The sequence below is a fragment of the Camarhynchus parvulus genome, chromosome 15 (assembly GCF_901933205.1).
Source record: "Camarhynchus parvulus chromosome 15, STF_HiC, whole genome shotgun sequence".
Taxonomy (NCBI): Eukaryota; Metazoa; Chordata; class Aves; order Passeriformes; family Thraupidae; genus Camarhynchus; species Camarhynchus parvulus.
This window is the reverse complement of record NC_044585.1, coordinates 4,239,298-4,252,585: the sequence shown is the minus strand read 5'-3', so window position 1 is coordinate 4,252,585 and position 13,288 is coordinate 4,239,298. Positions and strand designations below refer to the sequence as shown.

The window sequence follows — 13,288 nt, the reverse complement described above, 5'->3', positions numbered from 1 at the left end:
TTCTTTCCCTAGAGATGCGAGAGGAAGCAGGTGCTGTGCTGCATGGCTGGGTGTATTTTGATGTGGAGCACCTTCAGAGATGTCAACAGCAGCTCCCTCCTCCTCATCCTCCTGCCTGGGGTGCTCTGTGCAGGCGGGAACCTCAGGAGTGCCCTGGCCCTGCCTGGGTATGGTGCCACCCCAGTGTGACTGTGCCACTGCTGTCCATGTTGCCTCTTGACTTGGGGTTTCCAGACTTGCAGGAATTACCTCCATTCACAGGGGTCCTGTGGCTCCATGCTGGCCCTGGCAGCCCCACCCCAGCCCCAGGAGCAGGCAGGTGTGCTCAGGGGCTATTCCTGGCCCCGAAGCAGCCTGGCACTCCTGTGGTGCTGTGGGTGTGTGCCAGTGGCACAGATGCCAGCCAGGGCCTGCATGCAGAGCAGCACCTGTGGAGATGAGAGACTGGTGCCTCAGCCATCCAGGATTGTAAGTGCCCCTGTGTGTCCCCAGCCCCACTGCCCCGGGGAGAGGGTTGTGCTGACCATGTCCAGCTGGGCCTTTGTGTCCTCCTGGGCTCTGTCCGTGGGGATCCTTAGCTGTGCAGTGGTTTGCTGGAAGAGGTTCTGCACAGCCAGCTTGATCTGCCCCAGCAGCAGGGTCTTCTGGGTGGCTGTGCTCTGGATGTGGGACCAGCAGGACTCCTGGGCGACAGAGTGATCCCCTAGCCACTGCCCTGTGTCCTTCTGTGCCCCCCAGACCAGGCCTGGAGGACTCAGGAGTCCTGGCTGTGTATCCCCCCCCATGCAGAGCTGCTGCCTTTTGGGCAAGTGGCGATCCTCAGCTCAGCCCAGAAGTGTGCAGCCCACCTTGGCACCTCCACCACACTGGGCATCTCCTTGTGCAGCACACCTGGGGTCTGTACTGCTGCCCCTCTCCCTGGGGGTCCCTGGGCACCCCACATCCCCCTTACCCACTGGAGCACATCCCGGTGGGCAGCCTCCAGGCGTGCGTGGAGCCGGGCCAGCTCGTTCCTGGTGCCCAGGAGCTGGGTGCTGCTCTCCTGACAGTACCGCTGGAGCTCTGCCCTGCCCTGGGCCAGCTGCTCCTGCCCGGCTTCTGCCTCCCGTGCCAGGGCTGCCCGCACCTCCGCCAGCACCCCGAAATGCACCAGCATGGCCGCCACGTCCTGGAACTGGGGAGTGGGAGGCGGCTGAGGCCGCAGGGCTGGAGGGATGACCCCTCCAAGGCGCTTGGGGACACGCAGGGTGGCACGGCAGGAGCTCACCTGCCCCATCCTGGCCAGCACGTCCCGCAGGTAGTCCCCGAAGGGCCGGAGGCTCCGCAGGCGCCGGGCCAGGCGCTCCCGGTGCCGCCGCAGCCGCTCCAGCTCCCGCTGCAGCCGGGCGCTCTCCTCTCGCTCCGCCGCCGCCCGCGCCCGCTCCTCGCCCCCCCGCCGCAGCTCCCGCTCCCGCCGGGCCGCCACCGCCTGCGCCGGGGCACGGGCTCAGCGGGGACCCTCCGGCCGGCCCGGCCCCGGCCCCCGGCCCGCACCTTGAGGAAGGAGTCGAATCTGAGCACGGCGTCGCGGTGCTGCTCTTGCCTCCGGGCCAGCTGCTGCCGGCGCTGCGCCAGGCGCTGCATCCTCTGCTGGAACTCCTGCGGGATGGAAGGGTGCGGGGAGCATCACCCACGCCTGTGGGCACCCGAGGGGAGCTGGGGACACCCCTGCCAGCCCCCTTGTCCCCACGGCACGCCTGCAGCGCCCGGGAGGCTGGGGCCGCCCTCACCTGCCGCTGGTTCTGCAGCTCCCGCTCCACCTCCGCCGCCTCCCGCCTCTTCAGGAGCACCCGGGTGGATGGAGGGAGCGTGGCGGGGCCCCGCGCTGCCTCCGTCCTGCCCCGGGCTGCGTGCAGCTCGGCCGGGCTGCGGAGGGAAAGCCTGGGCAGGGCATCTGCCACCGCGCCACGGGCAGGGCTGCCAGGGGCCACAGCTGTGCCTGGCCCGCTGCCCCGGGGGTCAGGAGCCACACAGGCTGAGCCCTGCCTGCATTCATGCTCTTGCCCACCCCTCCACTTCAGCCTGCCCTGCCTGGAGACCCCAGCACCAGCGCTGTTCCCCAGGGAAGGACAGGGCACACCACAATCTCAACTTTCTTGTTAGAACCCGGGGAATCCCCCTGCCTGCCCCCAGCCCATGGCTGCAGTGTCCTCTCCTCCCGGCAGCGGCACCCAGAGACGGGAATACAAACCGAGATCACGGGTGGCACGCAGGACATGCTGGCCTGGTGCCAGCCCTTTGGTCACCTGCCACGGGAGGGCAGAGGGGTGTCACTCACAGCAGCCGCAGCTTGTCCCGCAAAGCCTCTCGCACCCGCTCCTCCAGCTCCGGGTCCATCTCGGCGGTGCCTCCTCCTCGCCCGGGGCCTGTGGAGGAGCTGGGACCGGGACAGCCGAGGTGCTGGCAGCACAACAGAGTTGCCAGGGGCAGCCAGAGGCTCCCCCAGCTCCCTGGGATTTTCCTGGCTCGGCTCCGAGAGCCGCTGGGAGGACGCGGTGCTGGGCACAGGGAATGCACCAGGCTGCTTGCAGCGGGGCTCCCACTCTCAAACCATCCCATCCTTCCACCCACACTCCGTTCCCTCCAGCCCTCAGACCCTGCTCCAGCCCCTCAGAACCCTGTGTTCAGGCTCCATGGCCCTTCAGAGACCACTGTGCACAGCCAGACCCCAACCACCATCCCCACCCCTCCCTCAGCCTTCTCCAGCTCACACTGACACCCCAGGGATGGCTCAGACCCCCTGACTTCACCCACAGCACAGACCCTGCCTCTCTCTGCGTGTCCCAGGAGTGCTTCCTTTCTGCACGGGCCATCAGATCCCCTGTGTGCTGTCAGGTCCCCTTTGTCCCCCCCCAAATGTGTGCTCATGTCCCCATTACCCTGCACCCACACAAGGAACAGATTAACTCCTGACTTGGACACAGAGCAACACTGCAGAAGGAAGAGGGGAAAAATATTTATAATACAAACAATTCAGCCTTCCCAAAGTCAGTGTCACCCATGTCCTGCCCACACAGCACTCATTTCTTCCCTTGGCCCAGGACCACTGTGGCCCCGTGGTGACTTTGTCCTTCCCAGAGCTGCTCATGGGGACTGAGCCAGAATCCCACACGGGAATTTGAGTCCATCACAGGCACTGAAGTGAGGGGGCGCTCCCATGCTCTGCCTGTGCTGCGTGTCACCTTGTTCTAGGGACACCCAAGACAAGGAGGAAATAGAAGAGGAAAGAAGAAATGGAGAAACATGGCTGGAGAAGGACGGAGTGAAACTGTGGAAGTGGCAGGTGGAGAGAGAGGTGCCTGAAGTGTCCTGGGACAGGACACTGGCAGCCTGTGCTCAGCCACACACAGTGATGGCCTGCTTGATGCTGGATTCCAGCTGGAGCTCCGTGTGCTTCCTCAAGGAGGGACAGAAGCTATGAGCCTTGTGTCTCTTCCTTCTCTCACATCCTGTGCAGAGACCCCACTGTGGAGCTCATCATTGTCACCTACACAGGGCACAGAGCAGCAGCATCTCAGCTACAACAGGCACCAAGAATTCCTCCCTCCCTGGCAGCTGCTCAGCAGGGAGCAGGGGCCCCTCACCTGCTGTGAGGTGGTTCAGGTGAGCAGCCTGGGCCCTGCTCCCACCCACCAGCGCCATGGCCTCGTGCTCGGTGCAGCTGCCCAGGGCCTCCTCAGACCCCTTCCCCTCCTCGTCATCTTCAGAGTCCACCAGCACTAGGACATCCCCTAAGTCTGCATTCCTGGGAAGAGCAGAGGAAGCTGGATGAAAGGAGAGGAGACCCTGTTCCCTGCCCTACAGGAAGGCTGAGTAGTGATGCCATGAGGGGCTGGGCTGAGGAATGTCAACTCACCTGAACACGGCACCTGAATGGGAGAGAAAAGAGAGACAACATTAGAAACTGCCCCTCTGTATGGTAGCAGTGTTTTCCTGAATGGGGAATCATGAGCATTGACTCTGTGATTGCAGAAGGATGATCAATGCTTTATTGTTACCACACTATACCATACTATATGAAAAACCCATCACCCTTGCCAGACAGACTGATTTAATTGGTCAATAATCAAAACACTATCACCACAGTCCAATTAAGGAATCACTCTTTGGTAAACAATCTCCATCACACATTCCACATGTGCACAACAACAGGTGCAGAGATTAAGAGAAGAATTGTTTTCTCTGAGCTCTCTCACAGCTTCCCAGGAAATTCCTGGGAGAGAATTATGTCTCTCTCAGTTCAGTAGATATGTGATTACCACACCTCTGGGAGTGCCACTGGTTTTATTGACTGGACAACCCCTGCCAATCCTGTGCCTCCCCCAGATGGTCACTGGCAGCCCCATGCAGAGGCACAGAGGTGGAGGTGACCTGCCCAGACATGGCACAGGCAACCCTGACTGACTCCAGCACACAGGGAGGGACAAGCAGGTCAGGGATAGAGCCCCAGGAAGGAGGAACCAACCCCTACCTCTGAGGCACAGGAGGGGATTGTAGTACAACACAAGCCCAGTGATGGTGAGAACAGTCAGGAGGAACAGCACCACCACAGCACCCACGACCCCAACGATGTTCACCGGCTCTGCAGAGAGGGGACACAGATGGATGAGGGATTCTCAGGTGTGCAGCATCCCCAGGCCCTCCTGGCACAGCCCCACTCACGCTTCACCGTGAGGCAGACGAAGAGCTCCCTGAGCCCCACGGGGTTCTGGGCCTTGCAGACGTAGCAGCCACCATCAGTGGCCTGGGAGCAGTTCTGGATGGTGAGCCTGGACACGTTGCCCTCCTGGGAGATGAGGAACCTCCCTCCAGGCTGGATCTCCTCCTCGGGCTGGGAGATGTCCCTGAGCCAGCTGAGCCGAGCTGCCGGCGTGCTCTCGGTCACCCGGCAGGTCAGGGTCACATTGTCACCCACAAAGCAGGTCTGAGGGGGCTCAGACTCCAGGGAAGGGAGTTCTGAACAGCCCCAGGGCAAAAGGAAACAAAAACAGGAGTCAAGGAGGGAATGGAGGCAATTAACATAACGAGCAATCAAGCTTCTGGCTGATTAATAATCATTAACAGAAGGGAGGCAGGCAGGAGTCTGGGAGTGCCATGGGTTTGGCATTTGGCTCACTCAGGAGCCTCCCAAGGGGTGACCTGAGCAGCTTTCATGTGCTCAGTCCCTTCTGACACCTGTCTGCACATCCCCAGGGAAAAATGGTCTGAGGGTAGCCAGCAGGTAGGTGGCAGAGAGGAGAAGAGCAGCCAGGCATTATTTCCCTTGGGATCAGCAGAGCTCTTGTGAAGCCCTGACAACCCTTGGAGGATAAATACAGCCCAGATTTTCATCAGCACTCAGATGCCTGAAGGGCACACAGAACCCTTAAACCTACCCTTACCAAACCTCATCTTAAGGTCTCCTGACGGCTCATCCCTGCCCACAGCCCCCAAACCACCTCTCACGTTCACACAGGTGTGTGGGAGCTTTCCACAGGTGAAAACACTGCTGGGGTGAAATTTGTTGGCCCCTGAAGATGGGCCCAAAACACAGCTCAGCTACACCTCTGCCATGATGGAGCTCAGCTGCAGGACATCTGTGCCTCCTGCGGCACTTGTGCCCTGCCATGCCACCTCCTGCCTTCCCTGGCCTCCTCAGTGCTCTGGAGAGCAGGGAATGAGCAGGGTACCCATGCGCCCCTGTTCACCAGCTTCATTAGCAGTTAATGAGGCAGCAAATGCACTCACTTATCTCCACAGTGCAGGCAGGCTGCTCCTGCTTCACCACGTGGCTGCCCACACACGTGAAGACCTTCTGGTGGGCGAGGTGGGAGCTGTTCAGGGTCTCCACATGGGTGTCCGAGGAGCTGGTGGAGCTGATGACCCAGCTGGAGTTCTCCAAATCCTGCCCCTCTTCTCTCCAGTGCAGGGTGGGGTGGGGGTACCCTCCAGGCCAGCTGCAGAACAGCTGCAGCATCAGCCCTGACGAGGAGCTCTCAGCCCAGCACTTTGGGGCTGCCTGTGGTGGATCTATCAGCAAGGACAGCACGTGGTCAGAAACACTTGCAGGGCTGGAATTCATTTGTCATCATCCCCCTTGGAAAATCTTTCCTGTTTCCCTGCAAGTCTTGCTCCCTGACCTGCATCCCACAGCCCCAGGTGTGCATAGCTGTAAGTGACAGCCAGCAGGGACCAAGAGGGGCTGTGACAGTCCCCACAGCCAAGCCTTGAGGGAGGGAAAAATTATTGCCACAGCTTTATCTAGTGGAAATGAGATAAACACAGCAGGAGAATGGAATCCCACTGCCCTGGTCCTCATGGCACAGCTACCACTGAGTCATCACTTGAGAGCAAGGCACAGTCCTGGCTCTCTCCCAGCTGCTCCTTCCACACACAGATCTACCACACACGTGCTGATTTAACAGCCAGAGGGATTCTGGACTCTGATCCAGGCAGGATTAACACACTGTGCCCAATGCAATGCTGAACAAGACCCCACCAAGAGATCAAACCAAAACAAGCCCCACACCAGAGGTGTCAGAGGGATGTCTGAGGCTTATTTTGGGGAGCATTTATTCAGAGGACTTTGAAATGACTTGAATTAATTAAAACACCATCATGGCAAACCCTCACGTGAGCTGCAAGAACACACCTTCCTGGGGCTGGTCTCTGCAGGAACTGTACACACACCTCAGGTGATCTTTGAAACCACTCAGCTCTGGCAAGAAAGTTCTCTGCAACACTCCCTGTGTCCCACCTCTGGGGAGGATCAAACTGACCCCAAACCCTGGCTGTGGTTAACAGGGCACCCTGTCAGCCTGAACCAGCAGAAATTGCCCCACATCAATGGGGCACAGCCCCTCCAGGATGTCCAGGTGGACATAGCTCTTCCAGGATGTCCAGGTGGACACAGCCTCTTCAGGATGTTCAGCCAGAGCTGCATTTTCTGTGCTGACCTCAGGAACAGTCTCCTGAAACCATCAGCTTTACATCCTGAACTCCCGGGCTCTCCCAGCATAACTCTGTCCAAAGAAATCTGCTCCCACAAAGTTAACAAACCAAAAGCCTCAAAATCTCCACCATCCCAACCTCACAAAACACCAGCAAAAAGGACCTGTTGTGGTTTGACCCCTAGGAGAGCCAACAGTTCTTGCATCAACCCACACACAGATGTGCCAAGGACTCCCTGGAGGTGTGGAACTGCATGTCTCCTTCACAGGTGCTTCCCATCCAAAACAAACACAGAACCACAGCCCAAGGCAGGGCTGCACCTTTGTCCTGTCGCTAGAATGTTTACTGCTTGTGGGGTTTTCAAAGTGCAGTTTCCAACAAAAAGAGAACTTTTTGGTACCACCCATGGGATGGGCTGAAGACTGTCAGCTGGTTATTCCCACACAAAACCTCTACATATCCTGGGAGGCTCTTCCACAGCAGTGCCAAGTCCCTGTCCAAAATTTGCTCCAGGCCAGGATAAGATGTCCCACCAACAGGGGTTGTGAAAAAACAGGGCCCTGCTACAGGTCAGAGGTTAAACTTCTAACTTTTGCTGATGCTTCTTGTGCTGAGCTAAAGCATCTCCAGAAATCTCCTCCTCACCTATCAAAGGCTATGCCCACATCACCTTTGTTGTACTCAGACATTAGTGATACAATTAATTCCAGGCTAATAAATGAAGTTCAGAGTGCAGCACCAACACTTGGCACCCCATAAACATGTTTTGCTCCCAAGTGTTCTGCCCCAGTGCTCCAGATTTGGGGCTCCTCAGCCCAGTGCCTACCTATCTATGCCCTGAAGCAGCCTGGGGTTCAACCCTTCCACACCCCCATCTGCACATTCCTTGCTGCAGGAAGAGAATTTTTACTCCTGTAAACTTTCAAGAGGTTAATCTGTACAGAACAGGTGCAGTGTTTACACACAGGCAGAAGGAAGGAACACCCTCAAGGCAAACAGGTCTCACACATGGAAAGAGCAGCAAGAAAGGAAAGAGCCAAGGGAGTACAGAAGGCCAAAATGCAGCCGATTTTCCCTTTTCTCAATCCTGAGGGGACTAAGAGTGGCACCAGATCTGGAGGGGGCTGTTCCCATGGAATACATGAGGTATCAGGGCAAAATAATGGTTCCCTGGCAGAAGCAGGAAGGATTAATTGGCTGGAGTGCTTTCCAGCCCAAACTTCCACCTGTGCTCTGAACGTTTCTAAGGGAATGAATGGATGAAATGGACATAGAAAAGGGAGAAAGTAACAGAAGACACAGAGGGGCTGAAAGAACTGGCCTGTGCTGATAACAGGGAACACTCCGGACACTGCTCTCACATAAACCTGAGGAATTTCGTGCTTCCATCAATGTAAGACTCCTCAGTTGGGAAGAGCTCTCCCACTAAAAGGATGGCACAGCACATCTATCCCAAACAAGGGAAAGCAGACAGCAAGCATCAGCCCCTACCCCAAGGTTTATGGAGACTCAAGTCAGCCAGACTCTGAGACAAAAGGTCCCCATGGAATAGCTACAGAGAATGGAAGATGTGCCCAAAAACTCATTTATCACCAGCAATGAAGAAGAAACACAGCGAGGATCTGAGAGCTGCCGTTTCCCCTCCACATGCTAGATCTGGGACAGACCATTTGGATACACATTTCGGTGCTTGTGAGCAGATGCAAGAGAGATTCTGCACCAGAAAGCCGTTTGCACTTTCTAAATATTATTTTTTCCACCGATGCCAGATGAATTTGGGGGTGTGGGAGGCCGAGGGGAGGAAGCCCAGCTGTGAGGATGACTTACTGGCCACCAGGAGCTGCACCCTGTGCTCGTGGTCCGTCTTGTTCAGCACTTCCCTGCAGGTGTAGTTGCCCTCGTCCTGCACACGCAGCTCGGAGATGCTCAGGGAGCTGTTGTCCACCAGGGAAAAGCGGACATCAGGGGGAAAGGAGACCCTCGAGGAGAAGAGAGGCGGGAAGGACTGTGGATCCCCTTGGAACCAGACCACCTCGGTGGCTTCCTTGGACACGTTGCGGCATAAGAGGAGGATGCTTCCTCCCACCTGCCCAAAGACCACTTCATCTGTTCCTGCAAGAGAGAAGGGACAGCCTTAGGGATGGAGGGAACGGGCAAAGCCGCCTTCTGCAGCAAAGACCTGGATTCCTGATCTGTGCCAGCCCTCTGGGGTGCTTGTTACGGGACTGCTGAGGGACCTTTGAGGCGACTAAAAACACCCAGCGCACACCAGGGTCAGGAAAAGGGACACAGCTCCCTGCTCCCCTCCCCTCAGCCCGCGCTACCTGCGGCCTCCCGGCGCGGCACCAGCCTCCAGAAGCAAAGGGCGAGGACGAGCCGCGCCGGCGGCATCCCGCCGAGGCGCTGCATGGCTGTGCGCCGCTGCCGGAGCCCCGCGGAGGCGGTGCTGCCCGGCCGCCGCCCCGGGGACAGGCCTGGGGAGGGCTGGCGGGCGTGCCCGGCCGGGGGGACCCGCCCGCCAGGACCCGTGAGGGGCCCGTGATGGGGTTTGTCCATCCATCGGGTCCCGCCGCCTCACAGCCGCCGCTTCGGGCGGTCGCCATCTTCACACCCCCCCCCACCCGGGGCCGGCCGCCATCTTGGGGTCACCTCACCCCCCCTCCTCGGCCATGTGGGGCGGCCCCAGCAGAGCGGGGCCGGCGCTGCCGCCCGGTGCCGCCCACGGACCAGGAGTGTTTGAACCGGAGAGCGCGGTGTGCGCTGAGCGGTGTTCCCTAAGCAGTGTTCTCTAAGCAGTGTTCTCTGAGCGGTAAGCGACCCGCACGTCCAGTGAGCTGCTCTAATCCGCCCATTTAGAGACACCCCACAAGCCGCGGAGCGGGAAGAGCAGAGATACTGTTGTTCCTCCGTGTAACCCCGCAGCGAGGACCGTAACCATGCAACTATCCTCGGGTTTCTCCAGGACACCTTACACATGGCAGCTTGAAAGCACCAAGGCGTGCGTGAAACAGAGCGCTGAGACCCACAGGGTTGTCCCACTGGGCCCTGGTACATTAATTATTAATTAACCTAATTAGCGGTAGGCGCGACAGTGCTGGCCCAGGTAACCGGAGCTCGGCCGGTCCCTCTCGGCTCCGCCTGGGGGCGCCATAGAGCGCCGGAGAGGCCGGCGGTGCTTCTCCACCAATGGGAGGGGAGCATAGCGGCGTCTCCACCAATGGGAGCGGAGCGGGGCGGTGCCTCCTCCAAGGGGCACGGGCCGCTCGGAGCCGCCGCCGTCGCAGCTGCAAACGTCGCCATGCCGGTGGACTTGGCCAAGTGGGACGGGCCGCTGAGCCTCTCCGAGGTGGAGCAGAAGCCGGCGCACCCGCTGAGGGTCAAGTATGGCTCCGTGGAGATCGACGAGCTGGGCAAGGTGCTCACGCCCACTCAGGTGAGCAGCCCCGGCCCTGCGTGCGGGGGTTGGCGCGGCAAAATGGCGGGATGCGGCCGGGCCTCCTGCGCTATCCCTCCGGCAGCTGCCGCCGGAGCTTCCCCGGGTGCGGGGCACAGAGAGGGGCTGAGCTGTGGGGGCGGCCTTGCTGCGGGGGCGGCCGTGCCGCAGGAGAGAAAACCCGTGGCTCTCACAGCCGGGGCGAGCTGGCACGAATGGCCTTGAAGCCCTCGGGTGCCGCTGCCAGCGCAGGCCGTGCTGACCCTGTGTGCAGGGCAGGTGGCTGGCGCTGACAGCGCGGCCGGTGCTAACGCGGTCATCCCTGCAGGTCCAGCATCGCCCCACCAGCATCGAGTGGGACGGCTGCGATCCCCAGAAGCTTTACACCCTGGTTCTCACAGACCCTGATGCGCCCAGTCGGAAGGACCCGAAGTTCAGGTAGTGGGGATGGACAGCTCCGTGTCTTGCGTGGGGAAAAAGGAGCATCTCTCTTGAGATGAGCAGAGGCTTGAGGAGGAGGTGGGGCTGTGCTCTCTCTAAGGTGCAGCTGTGGGGCTGTGGCTTGTCATAGAAATCACGTCCTTGCATCTCTCCTTGAGCCAGGGACAGCATGGGGAGGAGCAGCTGCTCTTACCAGGGATGCTCAAAGGTCTGTTGTAGCTGGAGCAGCACAGCATTTACTGCTTGCTCTAATTTAGCACATAGGTCAGTTGGAATTAGGTCTTTGCTGGCGGCAGAATCTTAAATCTGGGACCAGCTCACCTTCCTCAAGTCAGCCTCAGCAGTGTGTGGAATCCCCACTCTCAGAGGTCAGGCTGTGGCTTTCCTGCAGCCACATGGGGCTGGTTTTGGCAGGCTGTGCATCCCAACAAAGCAGTGCCTGCTCTGGGACTGGTGTTCTTCAGGTTTGGCAAAGCAGGAGTGGCAGCTCTTTGTTTACTCCATGCTGACAGCCTCATGGAAAAGCAGCAGCTTGGAGTGACAAAGGTTCTTCTTATCTGTGGCTCTGCCAGAGTGTTCTGTGCCTTCTCCTTTCAGGGAGTGGCATCACTTCCTGGTGACCAACATGAAAGGCAACAATGTGGGCAGCGGGACCGTGATGTCGGATTACGTTGGCTCCGGGCCTCCCAAGGGAACAGGTTGGTACCTGCAGCAGCTCCCAGGTGCTGTGTGGATCACACCCAGTGCAGCAGGGTGAGGGGAACCCTGCAGAAACAATCCACACAGGATTGCTGGGGGCTGCACACAGCAGGGATCCAGCCTTGGTGCACCTTCCCTGAGCAGCTGTGGGCTCATCTGGGGCACAGGGGTGTGGTGGTGTTCCCAGGGGTCCCAGGACAAGGGAAGAGATGAGAATCTTGACTCCATGTTTCAGAAGGCTGATTTATTATTTTATTATATATATTATATTAAAAGAAAATGATATATTAAAACTATACTAAAAGAACAGAAGAAAGGATTTCATCAAAAAGCTAGCAAGGAAAGGAAGGAATGATAATAAAATCTTGTGACTGACCAGAGAGTCTGAGACAGCTGGACTGTAATTGGCCATTGATTAAAAACAACTACATGAGACCAATCAAAGATGCACCTGTTGCATTTCACAGCAGCAGATAATTATTGTTTACAACTGATTTCTGAGGCCACTCAGCTTCTCAGGAGAAAAGATATTATGATTATTATTATGATATATTAAAACTATACTAAAAGAATAGAAGCAAGGATTTCATCAGAAAGCTAGCAAGGAGAGAAAGGAACGATAATAAAACCTTGTGACTGACCAGGGAGTCCGAGCCAGCTGGCCTGAAGGATTTGTGATGGAGTCTGTCCGTCTGTCCCGCAGGGCTGCACCGCTACGTGTGGCTGGTGTACGAGCAGCCGCAGCAGCTGGCCTGCAGCGAGCCCGTGCTCTCCAACCGCTCCGGGGACAAGCGCGGCAAGTTCAAGGTGGCCGCCTTCCGCAGCAAGTACGGGCTGGGGGCGCCCGTGGCGGGCACCTGCTACCAGGCCGAGTGGGACGACTACGTGCCCAAGCTGTACGAGCAGCTCTCGGGGAAGTAGGGCCAGGGCCCGTGGCTGGGGCCGGGCACGGCGCTCTAGTTGTGTTCTGTTAATGAGTTGAAGCCAAGTGTCCCTGCTCTGACAATGTCACTGTCCCTGCTCTGTCCCTGTGCTGATGCTCATGGTGTCCTAGCTAGAGAGCTGCCCCTGGCTCCAAACTGACCTGCTTAAGGGAAACAATAAGCCTTTGTGAATTAGTGTCAATTCAGGGGGTCTCTGCTGTCTTGGGATGGCTTGAGGTGGCAGGGGTGTGGGTACACAACCACTCTGGGGCAGGTGCTGGCTGTGGAGACTCCCTTTTCCAGGAGAGGAGAGGGCAGTCTAAGGGAAACTTCTCCCCCTTCTGTTGTTTTTTTTTTCTTTCCCCCTCCTACATTTGGCCAGTGCCTCCACATCACCACTACAGTAGTGAAGGTGCAGCTGGAGGGGAGGCAGGAGCTAGCTTAGAGCACTTCTTTCTGTTCTCTGCTGCCACCCAAAGCTGAGACCACTTTGTTCTGTTCAGTCCTGTGGTGACCTGCCCTGTGCTCACAGTGCAATTAAAAACTTCCCAAGGTACTTGGTGTGCTTGGTTGTCTTCTTTGGGGGGATGAGGGCAGTGCTCAGGGAGCAGTGGGTGGTGGTGTGTTCCTGGGATGAGGCTGGACCCTGTGCCAGGGCTCCCCATTCCTGGAGGGACACAGCTCAAAGCTATCATGTCCTTCTATCTCAAAAACATTCCCAGCCTTCAGTTCCTTCCCAAGGGATCTCCCCACACTCCCAGACCTGTGGGGGCTCCTTCTCTCCACAGGAGCCCCCCCATCACCACAGCAGATCTGACACCCC

At 58.2% G+C, this 13,288-nt stretch overlaps 3 protein-coding genes across 3 annotated transcripts; 1 reads left to right on the top strand and 2 right to left on the bottom strand.

Moving 5' to 3' along the window:
* Positions 1-44: 44 nt before the first annotated feature.
* CFAP73 (cilia and flagella associated protein 73) lies at positions 45-2,376 on the bottom strand. Its single transcript, XM_030959104.1, has 7 exons — positions 2,318-2,376; positions 1,770-1,905; positions 1,534-1,638; positions 1,268-1,468; positions 953-1,174; positions 525-683; positions 45-428 (listed from the first exon to the last, which is right to left on the bottom strand). The coding sequence occupies exons 1-7, from the start codon at positions 2,374-2,376 to the stop codon at positions 333-335; spliced, it is 978 nt and encodes a 325-aa protein (XP_030814964.1). The 3' UTR covers positions 45-332.
* Positions 2,377-2,951: 575 nt separating this feature from the next.
* On the bottom strand, positions 2,952-9,411 carry VSIG10 (V-set and immunoglobulin domain containing 10). Its single transcript, XM_030959064.1, has 8 exons — positions 9,294-9,411; positions 8,797-9,081; positions 5,767-6,048; positions 4,702-4,995; positions 4,511-4,621; positions 3,896-3,908; positions 3,624-3,784; positions 2,952-3,526 (listed from the first exon to the last, which is right to left on the bottom strand). The coding sequence occupies exons 1-8, from the start codon at positions 9,376-9,378 to the stop codon at positions 3,438-3,440; spliced, it is 1,320 nt and encodes a 439-aa protein (XP_030814924.1). The 5' UTR covers positions 9,379-9,411; the 3' UTR covers positions 2,952-3,437.
* Positions 9,412-10,204: 793 nt separating this feature from the next.
* PEBP1 (phosphatidylethanolamine binding protein 1) lies at positions 10,205-13,021 on the top strand. The gene is made up of 4 exons (XM_030959065.1): positions 10,205-10,402; positions 10,731-10,840; positions 11,441-11,541; positions 12,246-13,021. The coding sequence occupies exons 1-4, from the start codon at positions 10,268-10,270 to the stop codon at positions 12,461-12,463; spliced, it is 564 nt and encodes a 187-aa protein (XP_030814925.1). The 5' UTR covers positions 10,205-10,267; the 3' UTR covers positions 12,464-13,021.
* Positions 13,022-13,288: the final 267 nt, after the last annotated feature.

Excerpts from the sequence above, each read along its gene's own strand:
- CFAP73 (XM_030959104.1), bottom strand. The coding sequence starts at position 2,376 with ATGGACCCGGAGCTGGAGGAGCGGGTGCGAGAGGCTTTGCGGGACAAG. Across the intron at positions 1,175-1,267 it reads TGCTGGCCAGGATGGGGCAG|TTCCAGGACGTGGCGGCCAT; the intron begins GTGAGCTCCTGC and ends CCCACTCCCCAG. Across the intron at positions 684-952 it reads ACCGGGATGTGCTCCAGTGG|GAGTCCTGCTGGTCCCACAT; the intron begins GTAAGGGGGATG and ends TCTGTCGCCCAG.
- VSIG10 (XM_030959064.1), bottom strand. The coding sequence starts at position 9,378 with ATGCAGCGCCTCGGCGGGATGCCGCCGGCGCGGCTCGTCCTCGCCCTT. Across the intron at positions 4,996-5,766 it reads TGCCTGCACTGTGGAGATAA|AACTCCCTTCCCTGGAGTCT; the intron begins GTGAGTGCATTT and ends GGGGCTGTTCAG. Across the intron at positions 3,527-3,623 it reads CCTGAACCACCTCACAGCAG|GTGACAATGATGAGCTCCAC; the intron begins GTGAGGGGCCCC and ends TGCCCTGTGTAG.
- PEBP1 (XM_030959065.1), top strand. The coding sequence starts at position 10,268 with ATGCCGGTGGACTTGGCCAAGTGGGACGGGCCGCTGAGCCTCTCCGAG. Across the intron at positions 10,403-10,730 it reads AGGTGCTCACGCCCACTCAG|GTCCAGCATCGCCCCACCAG; the intron begins GTGAGCAGCCCC and ends TCATCCCTGCAG. Across the intron at positions 10,841-11,440 it reads CGGAAGGACCCGAAGTTCAG|GGAGTGGCATCACTTCCTGG; the intron begins GTAGTGGGGATG and ends TTCTCCTTTCAG.